General features: G+C 33.3%; 3 protein-coding genes across 4 annotated transcripts; all 3 read right to left on the bottom strand.

Moving 5' to 3' along the window:
- Positions 1-6,796: 6,796 nt before the first annotated feature.
- On the bottom strand, positions 6,797-14,856 carry LOC116776949 (uncharacterized). 2 transcript variants are annotated; one of them, XM_032670259.2, is made up of 8 exons: positions 14,760-14,856; positions 11,240-11,430; positions 10,167-10,309; positions 9,569-9,711; positions 9,178-9,296; positions 8,538-8,672; positions 7,828-7,992; positions 6,797-7,375 (listed from the first exon to the last, which is right to left on the bottom strand). In XM_032670259.2, the coding sequence occupies exons 1-8, from the start codon at positions 14,812-14,814 to the stop codon at positions 7,136-7,138; spliced, it is 1,191 nt and encodes a 396-aa protein (XP_032526150.2). In that variant the 5' UTR covers positions 14,815-14,856; the 3' UTR covers positions 6,797-7,135. The 2 variants fall into 2 exon arrangements, with proteins under 2 accessions (XP_032526150.2, XP_061385080.1); XM_061529096.1 differs by lacking the exon at positions 14,760-14,856 and adding an exon at positions 12,812-13,033.
- Positions 14,857-17,381: 2,525 nt separating this feature from the next.
- Positions 17,382-18,814, bottom strand: LOC116776961 (methyltransferase-like protein 17, mitochondrial). Its single transcript, XM_032670271.2, has one exon. It carries the CDS (start codon positions 18,692-18,694, stop codon positions 17,399-17,401), a length of 1,296 nt encoding a protein of 431 aa, XP_032526162.2. The 5' UTR covers positions 18,695-18,814; the 3' UTR covers positions 17,382-17,398.
- A 788-nt stretch (positions 18,815-19,602) lies between these two features.
- Positions 19,603-20,772, bottom strand: LOC116776902 (cytochrome c oxidase assembly factor 4 homolog, mitochondrial). Its single transcript, XM_061529076.1, has 3 exons — positions 20,719-20,772; positions 20,548-20,655; positions 19,603-19,829 (listed from the first exon to the last, which is right to left on the bottom strand). The coding sequence occupies exons 2-3, from the start codon at positions 20,644-20,646 to the stop codon at positions 19,725-19,727; spliced, it is 204 nt and encodes a 67-aa protein (XP_061385060.1). The 5' UTR covers positions 20,647-20,655; positions 20,719-20,772; the 3' UTR covers positions 19,603-19,724.
- Positions 20,773-20,829: the final 57 nt, after the last annotated feature.

The following is a 20,829-nucleotide window of genomic DNA, read 5'->3' on the forward strand; positions in this document are numbered from 1 at the left end:
TACACTTTATTAAAACAAAAAAATAAGTTTTTTATAAGAAAAGAAGTAGTTAGTCGGCGTTTTTTGTAACACAGAAAGTTGTAAAACTTGTACAAGAATTGGTTTGACAGTTGTTTTCGTATTGCCATAGCGTCTGGCGGTTATTTAAACTGCAATAGGATAAATTCTTATTTGATTTAACATGAAACAAAATAAAAAAAATGAAACTAAAATTTGGTAAAAAATACAAACAATCACATTTCTCATTATATACATTCCAAAACTTCAAACAATCAAAATAATACTGTTTCGAACTATGAATTCGGCTGTATATTTTCACACTAAGCCTCGATATCAAGTAAGGTATTAACCAATAGGAATTAAGATGGATACCGCATTCCAAACATTGTTTCCCGCCATCTTCAGGTAAACCAGTTACCAAATTCCGACCCCGCCTACAATATTTCGAGGATAAATACTATGAATCGTAAAATGCAATAATTTGAATGAAGTTTTTAGAAGTTTATATTATGAAATGAATCATTGATAAAAATATGTGTAACTTTTGAATAACCAAATGTATAATAAAACAGTTCTTATAGATGTCGCTAGTTATTTTAGATGTATCCAAAATATTGTTTAATGTAATATTAATAACATTAAATAGCGAGACAGGAATCCTGTATGATGTGGTTTATCCTGGTTAGGGCTTTGTTTGTATGACATCAGTTCCTGATCCTGATATTTTTAGATAACTTATCTCTTACTCTCGGCACTGCACTATCCATAAGCCTACTATTAATTTTCTCCTAGTAATTTTTTTTTCATTTATAAACCTTTTTTGATACAATCATGTAAAAAAAAAAAGTTAAATTAATACTGCAAACTATCCGTATGTAGTGACATATTACACATGTCGTAAGTGTAACGTTTTCAACTCTTTGTATTTTTCTTCCATATAGTTTAAGCCAAGTAACTAACAACTTCCGCGGCATCCGATAGATGGCGGTCATTTGAGTTTTTGATAACCCCTTAGTAATATGTATCAGGAATATTGTAAATTACAGGATTTGTAATCTTACCAGAAGTTTTCCACGTTTGACTTAAAACAAATAGTTTCACAGTCTAAGACACTACCGTGTTAAAATGATACTATAAACTATGTTAACCTTATCGAGGTACTTGCTTAGCTCATACAAAATTCGATTTAATACTAGCTTTTTCTGCGACTTCGTCTGATTTATTTTTGCTATTCAATTCATAAAGAAAAGGAGAATGTCTTTTTAATACAATATATAGGTGAACCAGCCGTCGGATACATGTATAGTGTGTGCCGCGTGACTCCCTACACTATACAAGGGAAGTGTATGCAGTCCATATATATCGAGGCAATTCTTATTATTTGAATAACTAATAATTGAGGGTAGTTGAATTATCAGGTGTCAGCCGCGTAACCTGCGGAGCCACCTGGGTCCTGCGCAAGTGCAGTCACAACAATGAGTGTCGGTTGGTATAAATAGAGGCGAGAGAGCAGATTACAGATATTTCATACTGTTAATATTCAAAGCGTGTGACTATTTCCCATCACCGAACTTCCCGATGGGCAAGAGGCGTGCTACAGACGTCCTCTTAGACCCTGAAGATAAGATAACAACTGACAACAGAGACACAATTACCCCCACTACACAGAACCACACCAACACACGCCGCCTTCGCCGGCGAAGACGAGGTCCCGCTTCATACACGTCGCTCCGACGTTCTGCCATCGGGGGGCGTCATGCAATCCCATCTTCCGATACCATCTTCCACTCAACAACGTCCTAAGCCGAGGTCCGGCCTGTTAGAGACACCCTTGGGCCTTCGGACGGGTGCATCCCCCGGGCCCGAATTAATGTGGGTTAGTCCCATCAAGCCAGCCACCCCTCCCGGTGACGCTGTCAAAGCCATTAGGGCTAACAGCTACAGCAAAGTCGAAACTAAAAAAATGGTTACAGATAGTCTCGCTCGAGCCATTGCAGGGTACGGACTTCTTCTAAGTAAGGTGTTCGTCAAACCGTCAACGAGTCTACCTTCAAGAGTCTGACATCCTGACGACATTCAAGAATAAAGTCATTGGTGACGTCACTTATGCTGACGTCACTCTTCTTAAAAACCACGGTCTGCTCCACCTCCGACATATATAATTGAGCAAGTGAGGTCATAGTATATATTCCATTAGTTTTGTACGAAACACTAACATAACTCCATGCATTCTCTTTCTGGACAACCGCTTGTCTATTTTTATTCTTAAAAAGGTTACGAATTAATGATCTATGTCAATGTTTTATTATATGTATTTCAAATAATATTATATATACTAGCTGTTACCCGCGACTCCGTCAGCGTAAGAAAAATAATGAGAAACTATGACAAAACTTTAAAGCCCCGTATGCGCCCGGCCTCCCTAAGTTACTCTTTATTACATCAGCTACCTGCCAATAACTCCAGTAAACGCGGTTCAGCCATTTTAGATATTAGCCGAAACAAACATACACTCGTATTGTGTTTACATATACATAAAAAAGTAGAGGTTGGTGATAAAAATGCAAAAATTTAGGCTTGTATGTATTTTTTGATGCCACATTATAATAAAATAAAAACAAAAAATGTCGTTCCAAAATTAAAAAAAAACAGTTTAAGGGTGAACAACCCTCATCACTGAGGGGTATGAAAAATAGATGTTGGCCGATTATCAGACTTACTCAATATGCTCACAAAATTTCCTGAGAATCGGTCAAGCCGTTTCTGAGGAGTACGGAAACGAACATTGTGACACGGGAATTTTATATATACATTTTATGCGATGGCTTCAGTCGCACTGGAATCGTGGAATATTTAGCCAAATGCCAATGACAACGTTCTTATTTGCTGGACGAATTATAATCTTAGGTACTGTGTCGAGGAAACACGAAAGAGTTTGTATATTATTAATTATAATTCGAGGACAATTATTTCGTAATTAATGTCAATAAGTTTAAAGTAATAAACGAAGTTTGTCATTTTTCTCAGTGTTGCCATTTGTATAGCTTTATTAAATATCTGTATAAATATATACATTTAAGGAAATAATAATTTTCTATATATTCTTAAAATATAAGCATGAGGGATCCTTTTGATAGAGAAATCATATTTTATTATTTACAATATTTAACGCGTCTATACAACTCACGTACTTAAAGTCAACAGAATACGCATGCGTGAAACATACGATCGATAGTGCACAACGTATCGAACCTTTGCCTTGATGGTTGATTAAAATTATAAAATGTCACAGATATTAAAATGCTCAGTTAAATGGTGCGAAACAACGTCCAAGAATTGTACAGAAAATGACGAAGATATAACATTTCATACGTGAGTTATAAAACATGAAGTTATAAACTTAAATCGTAGCAACATCCAATGTTTACAATACTAAATGCTGTTTTGTTGTAAAAATTCAGTGTGCTTAGAATAAGTATCGATTGTCACACTACACAGTAAGCGTTTGTCGTTTCTCGTTCAATAATTTACGTTAATACTATAATGTGATAATATTTTTGAATGAAAATCTAAAAATGTGTTTAGATTGTGACTATGATAGGTTTAAGCATGCTGAACTTATTAAATAGAAATCAAATATCTTTACTTTTACGTTCAGAAATCAAAACTAGTAGTTAATTCTGGCACCACAAACATAATATTAAATATTCAAGGCTCAAAAGCTCTCGCATCCAGAGCCGTAAAAACATTTAAAACGAAAAAAATAATTAATATTCAACAATTCCTTCGTTCAAGTTTCCCAAAGTGTCCCGAAATAAAAGACAAATGGATAGATGCTTGTCAAAACGAGGATGCTCTCTGGAGACCTTCCAAGGACAGCGTCGTATGCTCTAGACACTTTACTGACGATTGCTACAGACAGCTGAAGAGACCTAGGCGTCTAAGGATGCGAAGTGTACCCACTTTGAACTTACCAAAGAAGGTATTTTAAATTATAATACTTCTTCAAATAAATATTCACCAATTAGATCGATGTAACTAGATTTTATAATATTAACTTTTATATATTTATTTTTTTAAGCTTTGGCTTCCTGATTAAAGGCCTTTATTTAATTATTATTATTAGTTTATATTAACTTTTTTTGGTTGGCTGTTTTAAATGTGGCCTTCATCCGTTAGCTTTTTCATGAACTGACACTCGTCCAATGTCAGATGAACAAGTGTCACTCTGACATTACACGTCACAAAATATATTTGTGCCAGCGATAGCATTAGATCCAAAAATAATCATTCTTACATAATGCTATCGTTAAATTATTCATATAAAATAAATATTGATCTTGTACTTGGGACGAAATAAAACTATTGAATACATATCGATATATTCCGGAGTCAGTAGGTGCGAGTCTAGCTTGTTATGATTAATTCTAACATGCTGCGTAATATTATAAAACTAGGTTCATTAAAAACGCGAGCATAGTCGCGGTTTACAACTATACAATATATTTGAAATGTCGCTAACGGATATTTATTCTGTGATTTATTTCTCTGTGTCAGTCTGTCTGTTTTATATGTTGTAAGGTTCTCTCTTTTAATAAACGACAATAATATCTGTGTTATAATTGCCAAAATATAATTTGTTTAAAATTTTATTTATAATTAAAGATTATTATTTAATTTCTATGCGAAAGTAACTCTGTCTGTCTGTTACGTTTTCACACCTAAACCACTGAATCGGTCTTGATTAATTTTGGTATGGAGATAGATGGAACGCTGGAGAGGGACAAAGCTAACTTTTATCCAGATTCCAAAACTATACGGGTGGAGACATGAAGTTCGGGTACAGTGGCTCTAGTGCCAGAGAACAACTCTGATGTACACTAGGACGGAGTCAGGGGCCAAAGCTAGTATCACACAAAAAGTTTTTAAACTCCAAACCCCAGTAACAATTCCTGAACACAAAGTTTCTAAATGTTTTGTTAAGCGTTGCGTTTTTTGGTTTTAAAACAGGCCGTCGGGTAGTTGTCACAGAAGTCTGCTAGATAGCGCTGATTTTAAATTTTATTAATATGTTAGCAAATCTCCCAATTGCTTAGAAAACTAAATATATTATGTGTATTAAAAAGTACTTTAATGTTGTTAAAGGACGAATTGTGGAAATGCGTAGATAACGATATAAATGTCTTTTCTTACAATAATTCAAATGAAAGGTGGCTCATTTTTTTTTATCATGGCCTCCGTGCAAACACATGCACAGTATATTCTGCCAGTGTCAAAAAAAAAGGTGGCTCATATCAACGGTTTTCATACATTTCTCATTTAGATAATGGCGTCTCAAATTCAGAGCATTTTTTTTTTGTTTAAGTAAAACCCTCTTTGATTTTAATCGATTTATTTATAATCGGAAAAGTAGAACGACTGAATTTTGATCAGGTACCTCGTAACTTATTCATTACAATAAAATTTTGGGTGATTAATAAAAAAAAATTATTGCTTTCTAATAATAAACCGCAAATATGTGATAACAATTTTCATTAGCTTAAAATATATAACCTATATATAACCTATATATAATTCCTGGTGCAACAAAAAAGTCAAATGTAGATCTAACACACGCAGTGTTTAGTAAATGTATAGATATATAAGGAAATTAATTGGAGTGCTCGATGATTGCTGACAGATCATATGGGAGGGATCCCTGAGAGACATGGTCATCACAGACTTCCTGAAAGAACAGAGGGAGAAGAAACAGCTGCTGCAGTTACTAGAAAAGAAGATAGTCACAGAGAAGAGATCTGACAGAAGAAAGTCGTACGACAGGAAGAGGAATAGGAAGGTTAAACAATCAACAATCCACGAGGACGCCAAGAGGAGAAAATAAGCTCGAGACGAGCTTAAACTCCAAGCTATTCCTGGCATTTCAATAGCTGTGAAAAAACGATCTCCTTATATATGTATATATATATATATATATGACGCTCAAAGTCATGTATTATATCAGGAAATAAAAAATAGTTAATATGCCTAATGTTTAAGTAAAAATAAATGATAATATACTTCATATAGTATACGAATACTCACAGCTTATGACTTTTATTTGACCCAAGTCGGAACTTTTCAGAAACACCCTCAAAATTTTATATTTTTAATCCATAATTATTTTGATTGAAATTAAAATGTTTGTAAGTCACGTTTTCGTGGCTGAAGCTGAGATAGGTAAAGTTATTAATAATGAAGAGGAATATACTAAAATAATTTTATTCTATTGTCTATGAAAAAAGATAAAAATCATAAAAAATAACTTACCTGTGGCTGTTGTAATAAAATTTACCTAAATTAAATGTCATCATCATCAGCCTATCGGAGCCCACTGCTGAAAGGCCTCTTCTCACATGGAGAAGGTTAGAGCATTAATCACCACGCTCGCTCAAGACGGGTTGGCGATTTCAATCTTATGATTTGAAATTATAAGACCAGGTTTCCTCGCGATGTTTTCCTTCACCGTCTGTCAGTGGTGTCTAAATACTCTTAGAAAGTACATATTACTCGGAAAAGATCACATTGGTACTTGGCAGTTTTCAAACTCGCGTCCTCACGCATGAGAGGCGCGTCTTTTTCCCTCCAGGCCATCACCACTTATGTGCCATCAATGTTAATAATAATAACGTATACATTAAAATATATTTTATTATATAAAGTATGTATTTATGTATTTACTGTCAAATAAGTCAGTAAACCACAGATTATAACCTAACACTAATTAAATGTCAAAGTCAATTGAAGTTTCCATTATTCAAATATTTTACACACACACACACACACAAATATGTTATACGTTATTTGGAAGAAATAATAAAAAAGATATATTTTTTTAAATAAATAATATTAAATTAATTAAATCTTTCATACAATTTTTGTTTGACATTTCATGGGCTGTCTCTGAATACATTATAGGCTTACTTCTATATTTTATCTAATACACGACCTACATTACTGTAAAAGTTTTATGACAATCTGGTGAGTAATTTCAGCATGAATCACCAGACAGCGGAATGCAACGATTTCACCAAAATAATATTATAAAAAAATTATCAAAACTATCAGAAATAAATCTCATATTTCGCGAGTCGCGAGTTCAATAAAATAAGCCTTCGACCTTCAATCCGGGTAGGTCATGAACCGTTTTGACGAAGTCATGGTACTCGCAGCAGAAGCTGTGCGTGCCGTCGCTGGACCTCCACCTCAGCCAGGAGTAGTTCCTGCTGCCGCAGATGTCCTCGCAGAAGGTCAGCTTCTCGATCATGGTTTGGTTGTAGTAAGACGAGTTGATCGACACGAACGCCGCGGCCGTGTTGTTGGCGGCGTCGAACACAACCTACGACACGAAATAGTAAATGTCATCGCATTATTTACTTAACAGAAGATGTATTTGGAGATGGAATTTAAAAGTCCTCGATTCTCTTTAAAATAAAGCAGGGTGCATGAGTGAAGCGACCTTAGCTGACCGGTTTTTTGTGCAAGGGTTCCGATTTCCGGCAATGAAATTGATATTGGTCTATAAAACAAAAAACCTCGCCTATCGCACATTGATCGCCGAAATCATCTCCGTGGATGAATGAGCCGAGTCGCTTCATCCAATAAAGCAAAGAGACGGTTAACTTTAAAACTTTTTATTATGCGTAAAGATTTGTGAATGGGAAACTAATCGCACAGTTTTCAATAACACGTTGAGAACTTCGGTGAAGCAACGGATTTAAAGGTAAATAAGAAATTAAATTTATTTGACATTTCAGTGGCCATAGACAAAATAGGTTGGGTAAGCCCTACCTTATAATAATACAGCGGGACGGGCAGGATCCCGTTATTGTTCTGATCCACGCTTAGATAGAGCTGCTGCTGTCTCGAGGAGGTGTCCCCCAGGGTCGATACTCCGAAGGTGCCAGTGTACACCGTCACCGGACGGCCGTAGCTGTGGACTCTGCGGCGCAGAGCCTAAATAGACGAGATTTTATATAGCAGAAATTGATTTTAAAATATCTGTAATATATATTTGGAGCAACGAGTAAATCTTATTCGTACCAGTAACAAAACATTAATTATTTTGTATCCATAAAGAATAGTTTTTTTCTACGTTGTCGAGGTACTAATATAATGAAGTCACGGTATGATAAGAAGTTGACATAGTTTTAAAACAGGCCGCGGATTCGTTGTCCCTAAGACATATATATATATATATATATATAGTATTTCTGTGGCACACCTTGGGAAGCAGTTAAAAGAGCAAGGATTTGCGGTATCAGATTAAAGAAATACATTACTATATGGCGGAACCAGACTAAATATTGTAAGTTTCCCGTTTTTCATTCATATCTACGTTAACTATCACGTGCGAGAATAATTAATACTTGTAGAAATTTTACGTGACAGGTTGTAGTTACACGGACGTTTTATTTTAAACTTTACTTTCTGGCTTACTTGATGACAGAACCAGTGACAGTAATTTTGGTAAATTTCCACTTGAATATTAAATCGCTGACCTCTTCCAAGGCGGCCCAATCACCGGCGTTGCCCCGTCTCCATTGAGGAGCCGTGTTCAGGTACAGGAAAGAGGCGCGCTGAGAACAGAGCAGGGAGTGGTCGGCCCGGGGGGAGAGATGTCCGCGGGTGAGATACTTGACAGGGGCAGAGAGGACACGAGTTATAAAACATATATATTGGTAGACATTCAGACAAACTGAAACTAGTAAAGCAGGCGTTGCCCAAGGTTACATTTGAACTCTAAAGCCGGAAGATCATAAAACAATTTAAACTCTATTAACTGAAGTAATTATACTTTTAGCTTACAATTTTCTTGTTTATTTTTAACAGTTATATCAAAAGAACAGTCTTATTCCACTCAGTGGGGATTTATAATTTGATATAAAAGTGACTAACCCAGCCCTTGCCTTGTAAAGTACAGTCCAAACTTGTCGCTAACCAACAAGTATGATAAATTACGAACATAACAGCGAAATTAACGATCTTTCAGTAACTTAAACATATACATCATTTAAGAAGCGACAAATAAGCAAAATTTAACCAGGAAACGACAAAAAACAGGAAAGTAAACGGGAAAATTAGTAATATTCCTTTTATTTTAAGTTGGTTAACAAAATGATCGACGTAGTACTTCTGTACCTGTTTCTTAGTCAGATATTCCTCCTCCTTCCCCTCGCCAAGGACCTGCTTGAATCTCGCCTTCTGGTTGGTGAGGTGGTAGAGTTTTGACATCTTCACTTTTCCGAAGAAATCTTGTTCTAAAACATTCGTTATTTGATACCTTAAGATACTAATACTAGAGTCATGACGCAGCTCTCCTCGCTCATAATTTTGATCCAAAAACAACACATACGTATAAAAAGTAACACTTTTAGACTGTTTTCATATTTTTCCAAAAAGGACCAAAAACAATTTTCCCTTTTTTTAAAAATATGACATCTTAATATACGTTTTTTTGTATGTCCAATAACGAAAAACCTTCAATTTAAAATTAATCGTAACCAAATGTACTGAAAAACGAACGACTCACCCACAAAGTTGGGTCTACCCCCCGACTGAATGTAGACGCTCTCTGGACCCAGCTCCTGTTTCACATAGAGAGTGCTGAGGAGATCTTTGTTGAAACACGCCTCGTACAGGCCGTGGAGATGACCTGACACCTTATACCCGATCCTAAAAACACGAGCAGTCCAATAATATATTATTATGTTACTACTTACTATTTATTTTATATAATTCTAACTAAAAATAAATAAACAACAAAAAAATGTATTAAATATACATCCTTTAACGAATATTTTGGACCGAATGCAGAAATATTTGGCAGACATCGCTGAAGATGTTTTTTAAGGTTACCCACATAACATCATTTTCATTTTTCTTTCGGATCATGTTGTCTAAATATAATTAAGTAATAAATAAATAAAAAAAAATATATTGGTTCCGTCTGGATAACACAGCGAGTGGACAAACAAAAAACTTCTACATTAATATACAAATAAATGCGAAAAAAAAAGCAGACTTAACATAATGTAGATTCTTTGGAACGAGAAGAACGAGACTGCTACCCAAAAATAAACATATTTTATTTATATTATCCTTCGTGTTAAAACGAGTACATCTCGTACCTATAATTCTTGGCTCCTGCTCCGCATCCCCCGACCTCGTCAGCGCTGGTCCAGGGCGGCGCGTTACATCTGATCTCGCTGAAGTTGCCTATCCAAGACAGTCTACTCGCGCGGAACAAGCTGTCTGAAACGCATTTCACGTCCTGGAAAGATATTATCTGTTAACTTTCAATTAAACTATTATATATAGTGTTGTAATATAAATCGTGGAGTGCTTTATAAATAAATTAAATTAATAATTTCATATTTACTGCGTGTTTTTTATTATTTTTAATAAATTTTGATCCAGTATGGCCTGCCCGTGGTCACGGTTGCTTCAAAGTAACCGAAACGCCGGAAGTGTACAGTTTAAAATAATATAAAAATCGTAGTATATCCGAAAATATTAGTTTTATTTTAAAGGATACTCTCTAAAGTCAACGATCCCATTAGTCTTTATAATTCTAAGATTAATTTTATTTATATTCTGATATTTATTGGGAATTTCTTATGATAGCTACTAGCGCCATCTGTATATTTATTCTAATACTGTTAATTAATGTTGATATATTTTCTATAGAGTATTTAAAACGTCCAAACTCTTTACTATGAATTTAATTATTTATAATTAGAGCCACAACACGTTTTACGTTATGTTAAATCTTTTATTTTTTTATTAGAGACTCCTATGAAGGAAATTTAGCGCCCTCTGTATGTTACTATCGAATATTTAAAATAGGATCTAAGTGCTGGACTGCGCATTAAGTTACTAGTTGTGGAGCTATCGAAAGGGTACTGACAAGCAAATTTATTATAATCAATGGATATTAGTTTGTTTATTCTGTTTTAAAACGGTATTTAAATCCGACTTACTTTTCAATATATATGTTCAAAAGGTAAGATAAAAGTAGACACATTATCGGTACACCATTAAAAAGTGATCTAAAACGACTCCTTAATATCGTTCAAGCTGTCAATATAATAAGATAACTTGTACTATAGTTGCAAACTTCATTTAAGACAAATTTGTATTATTCCTAAAGACAGTTGTTTTTATATAAATATATAAACAACATTATCAATAAAATACTCACAAGTAAGCTGTGATTGGTGGTCTTATTGCTAAGTACAATGTATTTTTGTTCTCCCGGACATGCTACTTGAAGTGTTTCCGAACGTCTCAGCTGAACGTCACCGGTGACAGCGTCCGGTGACAGGAGACGGCCATGACGTAAATATACCACTGAGGTCTTCGGAAAATCCCTTTTTAATGATAGAATGCAGCCTGAAAATAATTAAATAATAAATATTTATTTAAAAATAAAGAAATCACTATTTTTTTTTAATATATTAGCTGCTCAATGAGATTTTATGAAAATTTCTGGAATACATCCATACAGCCAACATAGAGTTTTCTCAATTAACTTAATACCGTATTTATTTATAAAATCATAAAAGATACAGATTTAATTGTGTACATTTAAAGAAACTATTACTTTATTTAAGTAAAAATTTTCTTTAACATTAATTATAATTTAAAAACGTAAATAGCGTCAAATAAAAATGGCGTATCACATTTTACATATTTACGTAATCAATATTTTTTTAACTCCCATTTTCATTCAATACTATTTAATTATGAAAAGCTTTTCATTTTTCATTATATTTAAATTTACTATCTTTACAATACTAAAGACTTTATGCTAATTGTTCCTTAGTCATTTCCATTTCTTGCGATAAATAGTTTCTTTAAAGCGCCATCTAGTGAAAGTCAGTAAACTGAAATCAATTGTTCACATAACCTAAAAACGAGTAAATTAAACTAATACAATAAACGTATAAAACTATTGTCTGTAAGTAAAGTTGTCAGTCAGTCACCTCTAAGAGACGTTAATCACGTTTTTTACACAAATCTATGAGACTAAAATGAAACTAATATTTTTCGGATTACTACGCGGATTTTATTATTTTAAAAACTACATTATCCCGACGTTTCGATTACTTTTCAGCAACCCACTGTACAAATTTTCAGTAACCGAAACGTCGGGATTATGTAGTTTTTAAACAATAAAATCCGCGTAGTAAATCCGAATAATACTAGTTTCATTTAAATGAATAAAACTCGCGGAAGTCTCAGATCTCACTAAATCTATGAGATTTTAACTTTATTTGTACGAAATAAAAACTTATCAAAGCTTACTTGAAGATGCTGTAGAGAATAGAGGACTAGCTATATTCTGTCCGTTTGTCCCTCATTTTAATGTAGTCATTAATTTTCTGACTCTATAGCTATAGAGCGAGCTCATCACCTTAGGATATTGAACAACAAACGTAAAACGTCCCGTGTTTAGTGTAGAGTTAAGATAATACTTTTGAGATAATTTTCGATTTGCTATAAATGTTGTTTTTAAATTAAATAAGTATGACGCTATAATGATTATATAAAAATTAACTGCTTCTCTTTGAACAATTCGCATAATAGAAATATTTAAGTGAATCAGTAAATAAATCAATATCAAAAACAAACATATTTAACAGACCGCAAGGAGACAGTGTTACTCTAAAAGCGTTTGTTTAAATCATGTTTAATTCAATTTTATTATCATAAAAAATGTGGTTTTAATCAAGATAAAACGCTTTTTGCCGTTTTTAAACGAGAAACTCACCTCCAACGGCTTCGTTGAGAACATTTAAACAGACCAACAACAATACACAGGCTCTGGGTAGTGTCATTGTGGTAACAACAAAGGAACAACGTCATGCGAATATTCGCCCACAGTTTTATAACGACGCTGGACCTACTAGCGGTCTCAGAACATGACTCGGACGAACGACAACATAATTGAAATTACTAAAACTATCGTGTGCACGCTGCTTTATGCGAGTTGTTTGTTATAGTAACAAAGTTTTCGTATGTGAATGATTTACGTCACTAAACACGATCTAGACTGTAGTGTCCAGAGCTTATAAACTGGTACAATACCTATGACGAAATAAATAACTTTATATAAAATTAAGATATCTCTATATATTATTTATATAGAAGATCCGAGTTTTAAAAATATCAGTTATATGACTGTATTATATACGGTAGTCCTGTGAGACGAACACAGCGATAGGCCTCTATATATTATATTGTTTGTATGTTGTACATCAAAGATGTGGATGTGGCTTCGTAGGAATTAGTTTCCTAGTTTTAAAACAAATCGTTGTTAAAAGGACAATTTTAAATTAAAATTATTCCTAATTACGAAACAGTTTATCCAAACAAGTATTTAGAAATGTCCAAATCTTATCAGCGGTGCGAGCTTGCATTTGTCGCAACCTCAATTTTATCAAAAGACAACTATTTGTCTCTTTGATTACATTAAAAAATTTTATTATACTCAATAGTGATAAAAACAAGAGCACATACGGCACTCTCTATACGGAGAGTTAACAGTTAACATTCATGAATCTTTTCACATTGTAGTATTAACGTATCATTGAATGACAAACGTGTAACGCTTCGTTTGTAGTTTATATGAGCCCGCAGTAACTATTCCAAAAGATTTGGTCCTATTTCGGGCAGATAGACGGAAACATTCAAGAAAAACATACAATAACGCACATACCCGTGGTACGGAGGTTAGTCGGAACATTAGAAATAAATATAAATAAGTCCTTGACCCTAATGCCTCAGCTGTTATTTGACTGACTTACAAACGGACGTACGAAACTGTCACACATATAATGATTAGTAATGAGGTAAACTTTGATGGTATGAGTCATCGAGAATCAATCAGGTAAATAGCGTTGAACCGAATTAGTTGTCGGTCATCAGATAATATAAAATTAATATTATCCCAACGATAGTATGTAGGTATTGTTACTCTTAACCCAAAAACTGCGTTACTTATTATGGCGAAACTTTACAATTGTGTAGATAAGAAATGAGGATAAAACATAGGATATAAATTAACCAAGAACTCCTTGTAGTGCCCGCGGGATCATGAAATAACATTGGCACAGCGTCTGAAGTTACGTGACAAAGTATAGACACAATGTGTCATGCATACTTTAAACATTTGATCCTTATACCGACAAGCGGACGATGTCCCAGCAAACACTAGTTGCTAATAAAACTATAACAATGAAGCAAAAACAGAAAAACAAATATAAGTAACTTTGAAACCAACACGACTCGCACATCCGGACGTTTAGTCCGAGTTTAAAATCTTTACGATACACTAAGCGTTTCACGTCTGACATTCATTAGTACGTTAATACTATATAGTGGGAAGATTCTTGAGTGAAATGTTGTTAACGCTGCGTGAGTAGTGATTATACGAGCCTAAACTAAACTATAGATCTTTAATAAGACTTTAATGGGTGCTTGTGAGAAGAAATCTTTTAAAACCCACCGCGGTCACGACGCGAATTGCCAAAATTAGAACTCAAACAGGCAAAAAAAGCAATAAATAATATTAATGCCACCTATCAAACGCCTACGTAAATTACTTTGAACCAATATTTTCGATTAAATGACGATAACCTAAACGCCTTCAGTTTAACGACTCTTGAATAATAAAACAAAGTTAATATTTATGTTTCTGAACTGTGCAGACGACTTACCTCCGTTAACGATGTTTATGAAACACAGAAACAAAAAGACACACACACACCGCATCGCGACTCGAACTACTGAGCTGAGATCAGCCTTCCAATTACCGTTACTCTACAACAACGTTGACTTTACTACGCGTTTATTTGTTTAACACGATACGAACAGTTTGATCGTTTCTAACTTTCAAAACTTTAAGATTTTAATCGATATTTTTATTTATCAAGAACATTATACTTGTAGATTTAAAAAAAAAGGCGTAATCTTAATCCGTACGTCGACTAGTTGCTAGTGAAAGTTCCATGGATATCGGTAGAGCTGTGCCTGTGTTGGAGATAAGTCGGAACACACATCCAGGCAGAGCGACAAAAATTGTTCAAGAAAAATATTTAGTTAGTACTAACGGATTATATTAATAAAAATGTAAATTTTTAATTGTATTTAACACTAGATGTAGAATTAAATGTTTAAATACTCGTAATAAGGACGCAGAAATTAATGAAAACAAAGTAAATATCATTAGTTAACTGTATCTATGTGAAGGATATCATTATGGCGTAACGGTCTCCCGTAATTTTGGTAATTCCCAAATCTGTCAACAAACAATTTACGTATATATATACAAAAAGAACAGTTCAGTTGAATTCAACGTATTGGCTCTTAAAAATAGTCTTTATTTAAAATAATTGATTTACTCTCAAGTTATTTTTCGTGTTTCCTTAAATTATTTTGCTGTTATTAAATTTGTTTAAAGTATTCAACTGACTATGTTTTTTTGGAAAGACGTACTCGTATTAAAACTAAGATGACTTTTTTTTGACATTCACTTTTCTATCAATCATCAGAGATAGTGAAATATTTAACAAAGATAAATATTCTATTAGTAATAAAAATTTACTTAACTTTTAGAAATACTATATGAGGTAAAATTTATCATTTAACTTTTAAGACGCCAGTATCATTATATGGAATGTTTATAAGCAAACTAAACAGACAGTCTCCCGTCCTTCGATCATAGATTGAACGTAAATTAGTTGTAAGGATATTTATCTAAAATTTCTTCTGCCGATAACTTTATTAAATAATCATCATCATCATCACCAGCCTATCGGAAGCCCACTGCTGAGCATAAGCCTCTTCTCACATGGAGAAGGTTAGAGCATTAATCACCACGCTCGCTCAAGACGGGTTGGCGATTTCAAACTTATAATTTGAAATTATAAGACCAGGTTTCCTCACGAAGTTTTCCTTGACCGTCCGTCAGTGGTGTCTAAATACTATTAGAAAATACATATGACTCGGAAAAGATCACATTGGAACTTGCCAGGTTTCGAACCCGCGTCCTCACGCATGAGAGGCGGTCCTTTAACCTCCAGGCCACCACGACTTCATAAATAATACTCATGTATAAATAACTTAAAAAAACAATGCTTCGTGGATATGAAATGTGTTGTATATATAATACAATAGATGGCGCTGTAACAAGATTGTTATAACCAACAATTAAACTATAAAATTCTAATAACATTAAATACAAAGTAACTTTTGATTTCGTTTTGCTCTTTTTAAATGGACCAAAAAAGTGATTAATTTTCTAAATTTCTCTATCATCCAGTAAAATTGCTATTAAAATCGATGCAGGCCTTACAATAACCTGACAAGCTAACATTAGATTCTAGTGTATAGAAAAAGGCACTTATACATAACTATTTTAAATCATTTTAATATTATTTAATTATTTTTAAGTTATATGAAATAATCTTCACATTTTCTTTGATCAATTCTGATGAATAATGGAAAAAACTGACATGAGGAAAGTTACGTTCAATAACCAATCAAACGACTTTGACGTGACGAAATATTACCTCGGATATTTCGTAGTTATGATTTTAACTAATATAATAATTACGGAAATACGGAGGATAAGGAAAACTTATTTTTTTATTTTCCTACTTATTTACTATTAAAATATTGATAAAACGTGATTTTATAACTAAAGCGGAGGCTAAAGTCACAGATTATATTGCGGAGTAATTAATACTTGTATATAAATATTTTTGAATAATTCTACATCTCATTAAATAGTCCTTCCTACAAAGGCTCTTGTATGAACTCTACAAGTAATATTTATAGTTGTTTATTTAAATTATGACTTCTCTCAGTTGTATTTGGAGTATCTGTTAATTTTATGCGTTTTTATTTTTACGCAATACGTTGAAACTGTCGGTATTTAAGTAAATCAAAACTTGCATAGGGATACCAACAGAATGTGTGAGGCAAATGTAATGTTGACCATCGCAATTATAACAAAGATAATTTATAATACGTCAAATACGTAAGAAGTATTACCGAGTAATATAAATGATGGCGGGTCTGAACTCATATGAGACATCAACATCACTAGCCGATCCCGCGACCTGTCACCTCAATACTTCTTACTTTAATGTAAAATAAGGAACTAGAATAAAAAGAATTACTTTAACACATTAGTTATCTGGCATGGAGTGTCATCAAAATCGGTCCAGCAATTTTAAAGATTATAGTAAAGAAACAGACATGAATAATGTTGATAGTGTTTTTTATTTGGACACTACAGTTTTATATATATATATAAATTTTTAATAAAAGTCATGTTATGGGATAAAATTTTTTATTTCACGGGCAGCAGATCACCCCAGTTGCAAGATCTGGCACATCGGTAAGTCTTCTGATCATATTTGGCTTTTGAGAAAATCACTTCCTCTAATTCACCCTTCGCTGTGCACATTCTACAAATAGTGTGGCCTGATCTTACTATTGGAGCCCTAACCACCCTCGGCCAACCGGGATCATTGGACGGTCTCGCACCTTTCCTTAAAATAACATACGAGAATAACTCAGCCATAACTTCGGTTTTTGAAGGGAACGGCAATGTCTCATACTTCATTAGGAAGTTACAAGGCGTCTGGTGCTCTAAATACCGAGGGCATACATTGTCGTTAGGACACGGAGCAAATGCATAACCCTGGTCTTGTTGTGTGGAATTCAAAACGAATTCTCTCGCCTCATTCACGACCCTGAAGCCAGCATTGCTACCGTGTTCGACAATTATTAAAAAATCTTCAGTCTTATTCCAAAGCTTCTGTATAGTTTCTAGACGGCTCTTCATATCGGGCATTTCAAATAATGTGAACGCTGACAGCACTATGTGGTACTTCAGATCAGTTGAAGCTGGCAGGAATTGTCTTTGGAAGTACGCTTTGAATGGCATTTCCACATTATCACGACCTTGGCATAAAATGAGTTGAGCTAAGTCGTTCATATGTGTGGATGTGTCCACAGTAAAGTATTCAAATATATCGCCTTTCCAGTAAGTGTTCACAGCCCAAGTTCCTGTACCGACCCCCGATCCGAAATCAAAGAAACTCCTCGGCTTGTAATCTGGCAGCTGCCTATTTATTTCATCTAATATTCTAACGAGCACCGCGTATTCCGGAGCCGCTCTCGCCATCAAGTATTGCAAGCTAGTTGGTTGGTCGTACGCTATGTTTGCCCAGCGGTAGACGTTTTTTTTTAATATATTAAAAACTGTTGTCTTAATCTTATCTTCCGCCAGGTTCATATCGCCGTTCTGTTTTGAATACCTCTTCGATACATTCCTGTGTATTTTTGCTGCTTTTTCTGTTATTTCATTTTCTTCAGGCGGTAAATGTCTTGATATGAGATAGTTATTTAACTTCACACTCTCCTCGTAATAACTTTTAGCGCCGCTGTCTTGTAAGATGATTTTTATAGCGTTCTGTATTTCATTCGGTATTTTAGCGATCTTAACTCTCGACCTGCCGGGATGATTCCTTGGCTTATATTGGTCTGATTCGAACCTATCCCGGAGATTCGGATCTATTTCTAAACGTGTGGAGAATTTGGCGTTGAATGTAGAAAATATAGGCCTTAGTTTTCTGAGCATTTTGAACTTAAATTGTTTTCAGTATAAATTCATAACAAATGTTTTATTGTTTGTTTTTAAAATTTATAACCTTAAAAATTGTAATGATACATAACTGTCATTCGAAAAGTCTTCCAAATGACATTTAGGTCAGAGTAGGCGAAGGAATTTATTTGTCAGTATCATTTTTTGATTCTAGTTCCAATCTGGTTTTCGTATAAAATACTTATTTAATGATTTTTTTAATTCTGCTAATAAAATCATCATAATCTTTGTAAAGTATCTAAACGTCCTTTTGAATCAAATTAAAACGTCTGTCTATAATTTCATGTTTAGTTTTTTACTTAGTACCTTTAAAAATTTTACTAGTATTCGTCATTATAGTTTGAAATATATCAGAAAAAGTAGTTTACCAAATTAATATTAATATCATTATCACAAATAAATAACTTTAAATTCAGACATATATTTCTATTGAGAATTTAATAAGTACAATGAGATGTTACCATTTATTCTTTATAAGGAACACTGACAGACGCCACATCAGGGTAATTGATATACATATGAAGTTGTTATACAGTACTCGATATTATAATTCGTCCAACAGATAAAAAAGGTCGACATTGGCAGAATATTGAACGATTCCAGTGAGAATGAAGCCATAGCATAAAAAAAAACATTCGTATCCAGATTATAAACTTCTAAGATTTTTAATAAAACGAAATCCATTTACGTTTCGGTTTAAGAAACACTCTTATTTCTATATTGTAATAATCAGAGATATTTTATTTATTTTAATACTAGATCATTTTGGAAACATAAAAAGGTTATATTCCTTAGAAACCTATTTTTGAACAAAGGATAAAAAAACATTGTATTAATTCATATATATTATATTACATGTATATAAAAATAAATAAGTAGAGACCTTTTATTTTAATGAGACCTTTTATTTTTCTCATATGGCAACATTTATTTAAATATTAAAACAAATCACTTGTACTACAATAATCAACTTATTAACAAAATAACAATAGTTAAGCTAAATTAATCATTGCCGTCTCGTTTGACTCTCTTTATGTTTGCTGACACAACTCCTGAACTCGTTCACTTCTTCTTGACATTTCCTCCAGTCTTTAGTCGAATTTATACATTCCTGATGAAAAATTTTTTAATATCAATTCTTTATAAAGAGATTGACATATATCGAGCTTATGCAAGGTTTCTAGCGGTGCAAATTTCAAAGAAAAAGTTTTTTATTCGTCAAACTGGAATTGTAGTAAGTAATATATACAGTCACAATGTTAAACGGCTAAAATTTTTGTCACTTATGTTTTATACCAGTATTCTATCTAAATATACATTTCTAGCTAAATCAAGTCAGTAGATTTACTTGAATGTTAACAAACGGACAGTATTTCTAAGACTTTAGAACTAGAAATTGAAATTTACTTAAAATTTGCTATTGTAAAGCAATTTTTAACTAAATTCTTAGTAAAAATCAATAATTTTGATCACAACTTACAAGTATAGCTTGAAATAAAGTCATGTATTTATATAAAGATATTGACTATAAAGGAAATGTATTGAAAATTCATATATATTCCTGTTTAAAACACGAAAACGTAATGTCTACATAATAATGACGGATTATTTCACTAACTACATCTTAATTTTGTTGATTAAACTTGTCTTGAATCTTTAAACCAATTGGAAATTATTACCTTATATCAGTTGAATTTATTTTTTTCGTGTAATAAATTAACTAGTTTCAAGCAGATATAACAGTGAAAGAATCGATTCGTTGCAACCTTTTAATATTATAATTATCTATAACTTAGTAATTTATGATATAATTAATATTTTAAACATACCATTACTTTGTAATGCAGTTCGAGACAGCCGGACTTCTTGAGCATGGATTCAACCGGATCGTCATCACCGTCCGCTCGGTCCCGCTGTTTGATGGTCATTTCTAAAAACTATTACACAAATATTTGATGTTTTCACTAAATATTTACACGACATATTATTTATAACCTTACCCTATACTCTCACGTCACCTGTCAGAAATGACAGCGAAGTTAGCAAGTCGTAATGGAATAAAAAAAAATTACAACGCGAAATTTTATTTCAGTAAAAATAAATTTACTTAA

Source organism: Danaus plexippus (genome assembly GCF_018135715.1).
Source record: "Danaus plexippus chromosome 29 unlocalized genomic scaffold, MEX_DaPlex mxdp_36, whole genome shotgun sequence".
NCBI lineage: Eukaryota > Metazoa > Arthropoda > Insecta > Lepidoptera > Nymphalidae > Danaus > Danaus plexippus.

Coding starts and splice junctions, on each gene's coding strand:
- LOC116776949 (XM_061529096.1), bottom strand. CDS start 12,878: ATGACACTACCCAGAGCCTGTGTATTGTTGTTGGTCTGTTTAAATGTT. Junction 7,993..8,537: donor ATTGGGCCGCCTTGGAAGAG/GTCAGCGATTTA, acceptor TCGTCTATTTAG/GCTCTGCGCCGCAGAGTCCA. Junction 7,376..7,827: donor TCCCGCTGTATTATTATAAG/GTAGGGCTTACC, acceptor TTCGTGTCGTAG/GTTGTGTTCGACGCCGCCAA.
- LOC116776902 (XM_061529076.1), bottom strand. CDS start 20,646: ATGACCATCAAACAGCGGGACCGAGCGGACGGTGATGACGATCCGGTT. Junction 19,830..20,547: donor AACTGCATTACAAAGTAATG/GTATGTTTAAAA, acceptor ATTTTTCATCAG/GAATGTATAAATTCGACTAA.
- LOC116776961 (XM_032670271.2), bottom strand. CDS start 18,694: ATGCTCAGAAAACTAAGGCCTATATTTTCTACATTCAACGCCAAATTC.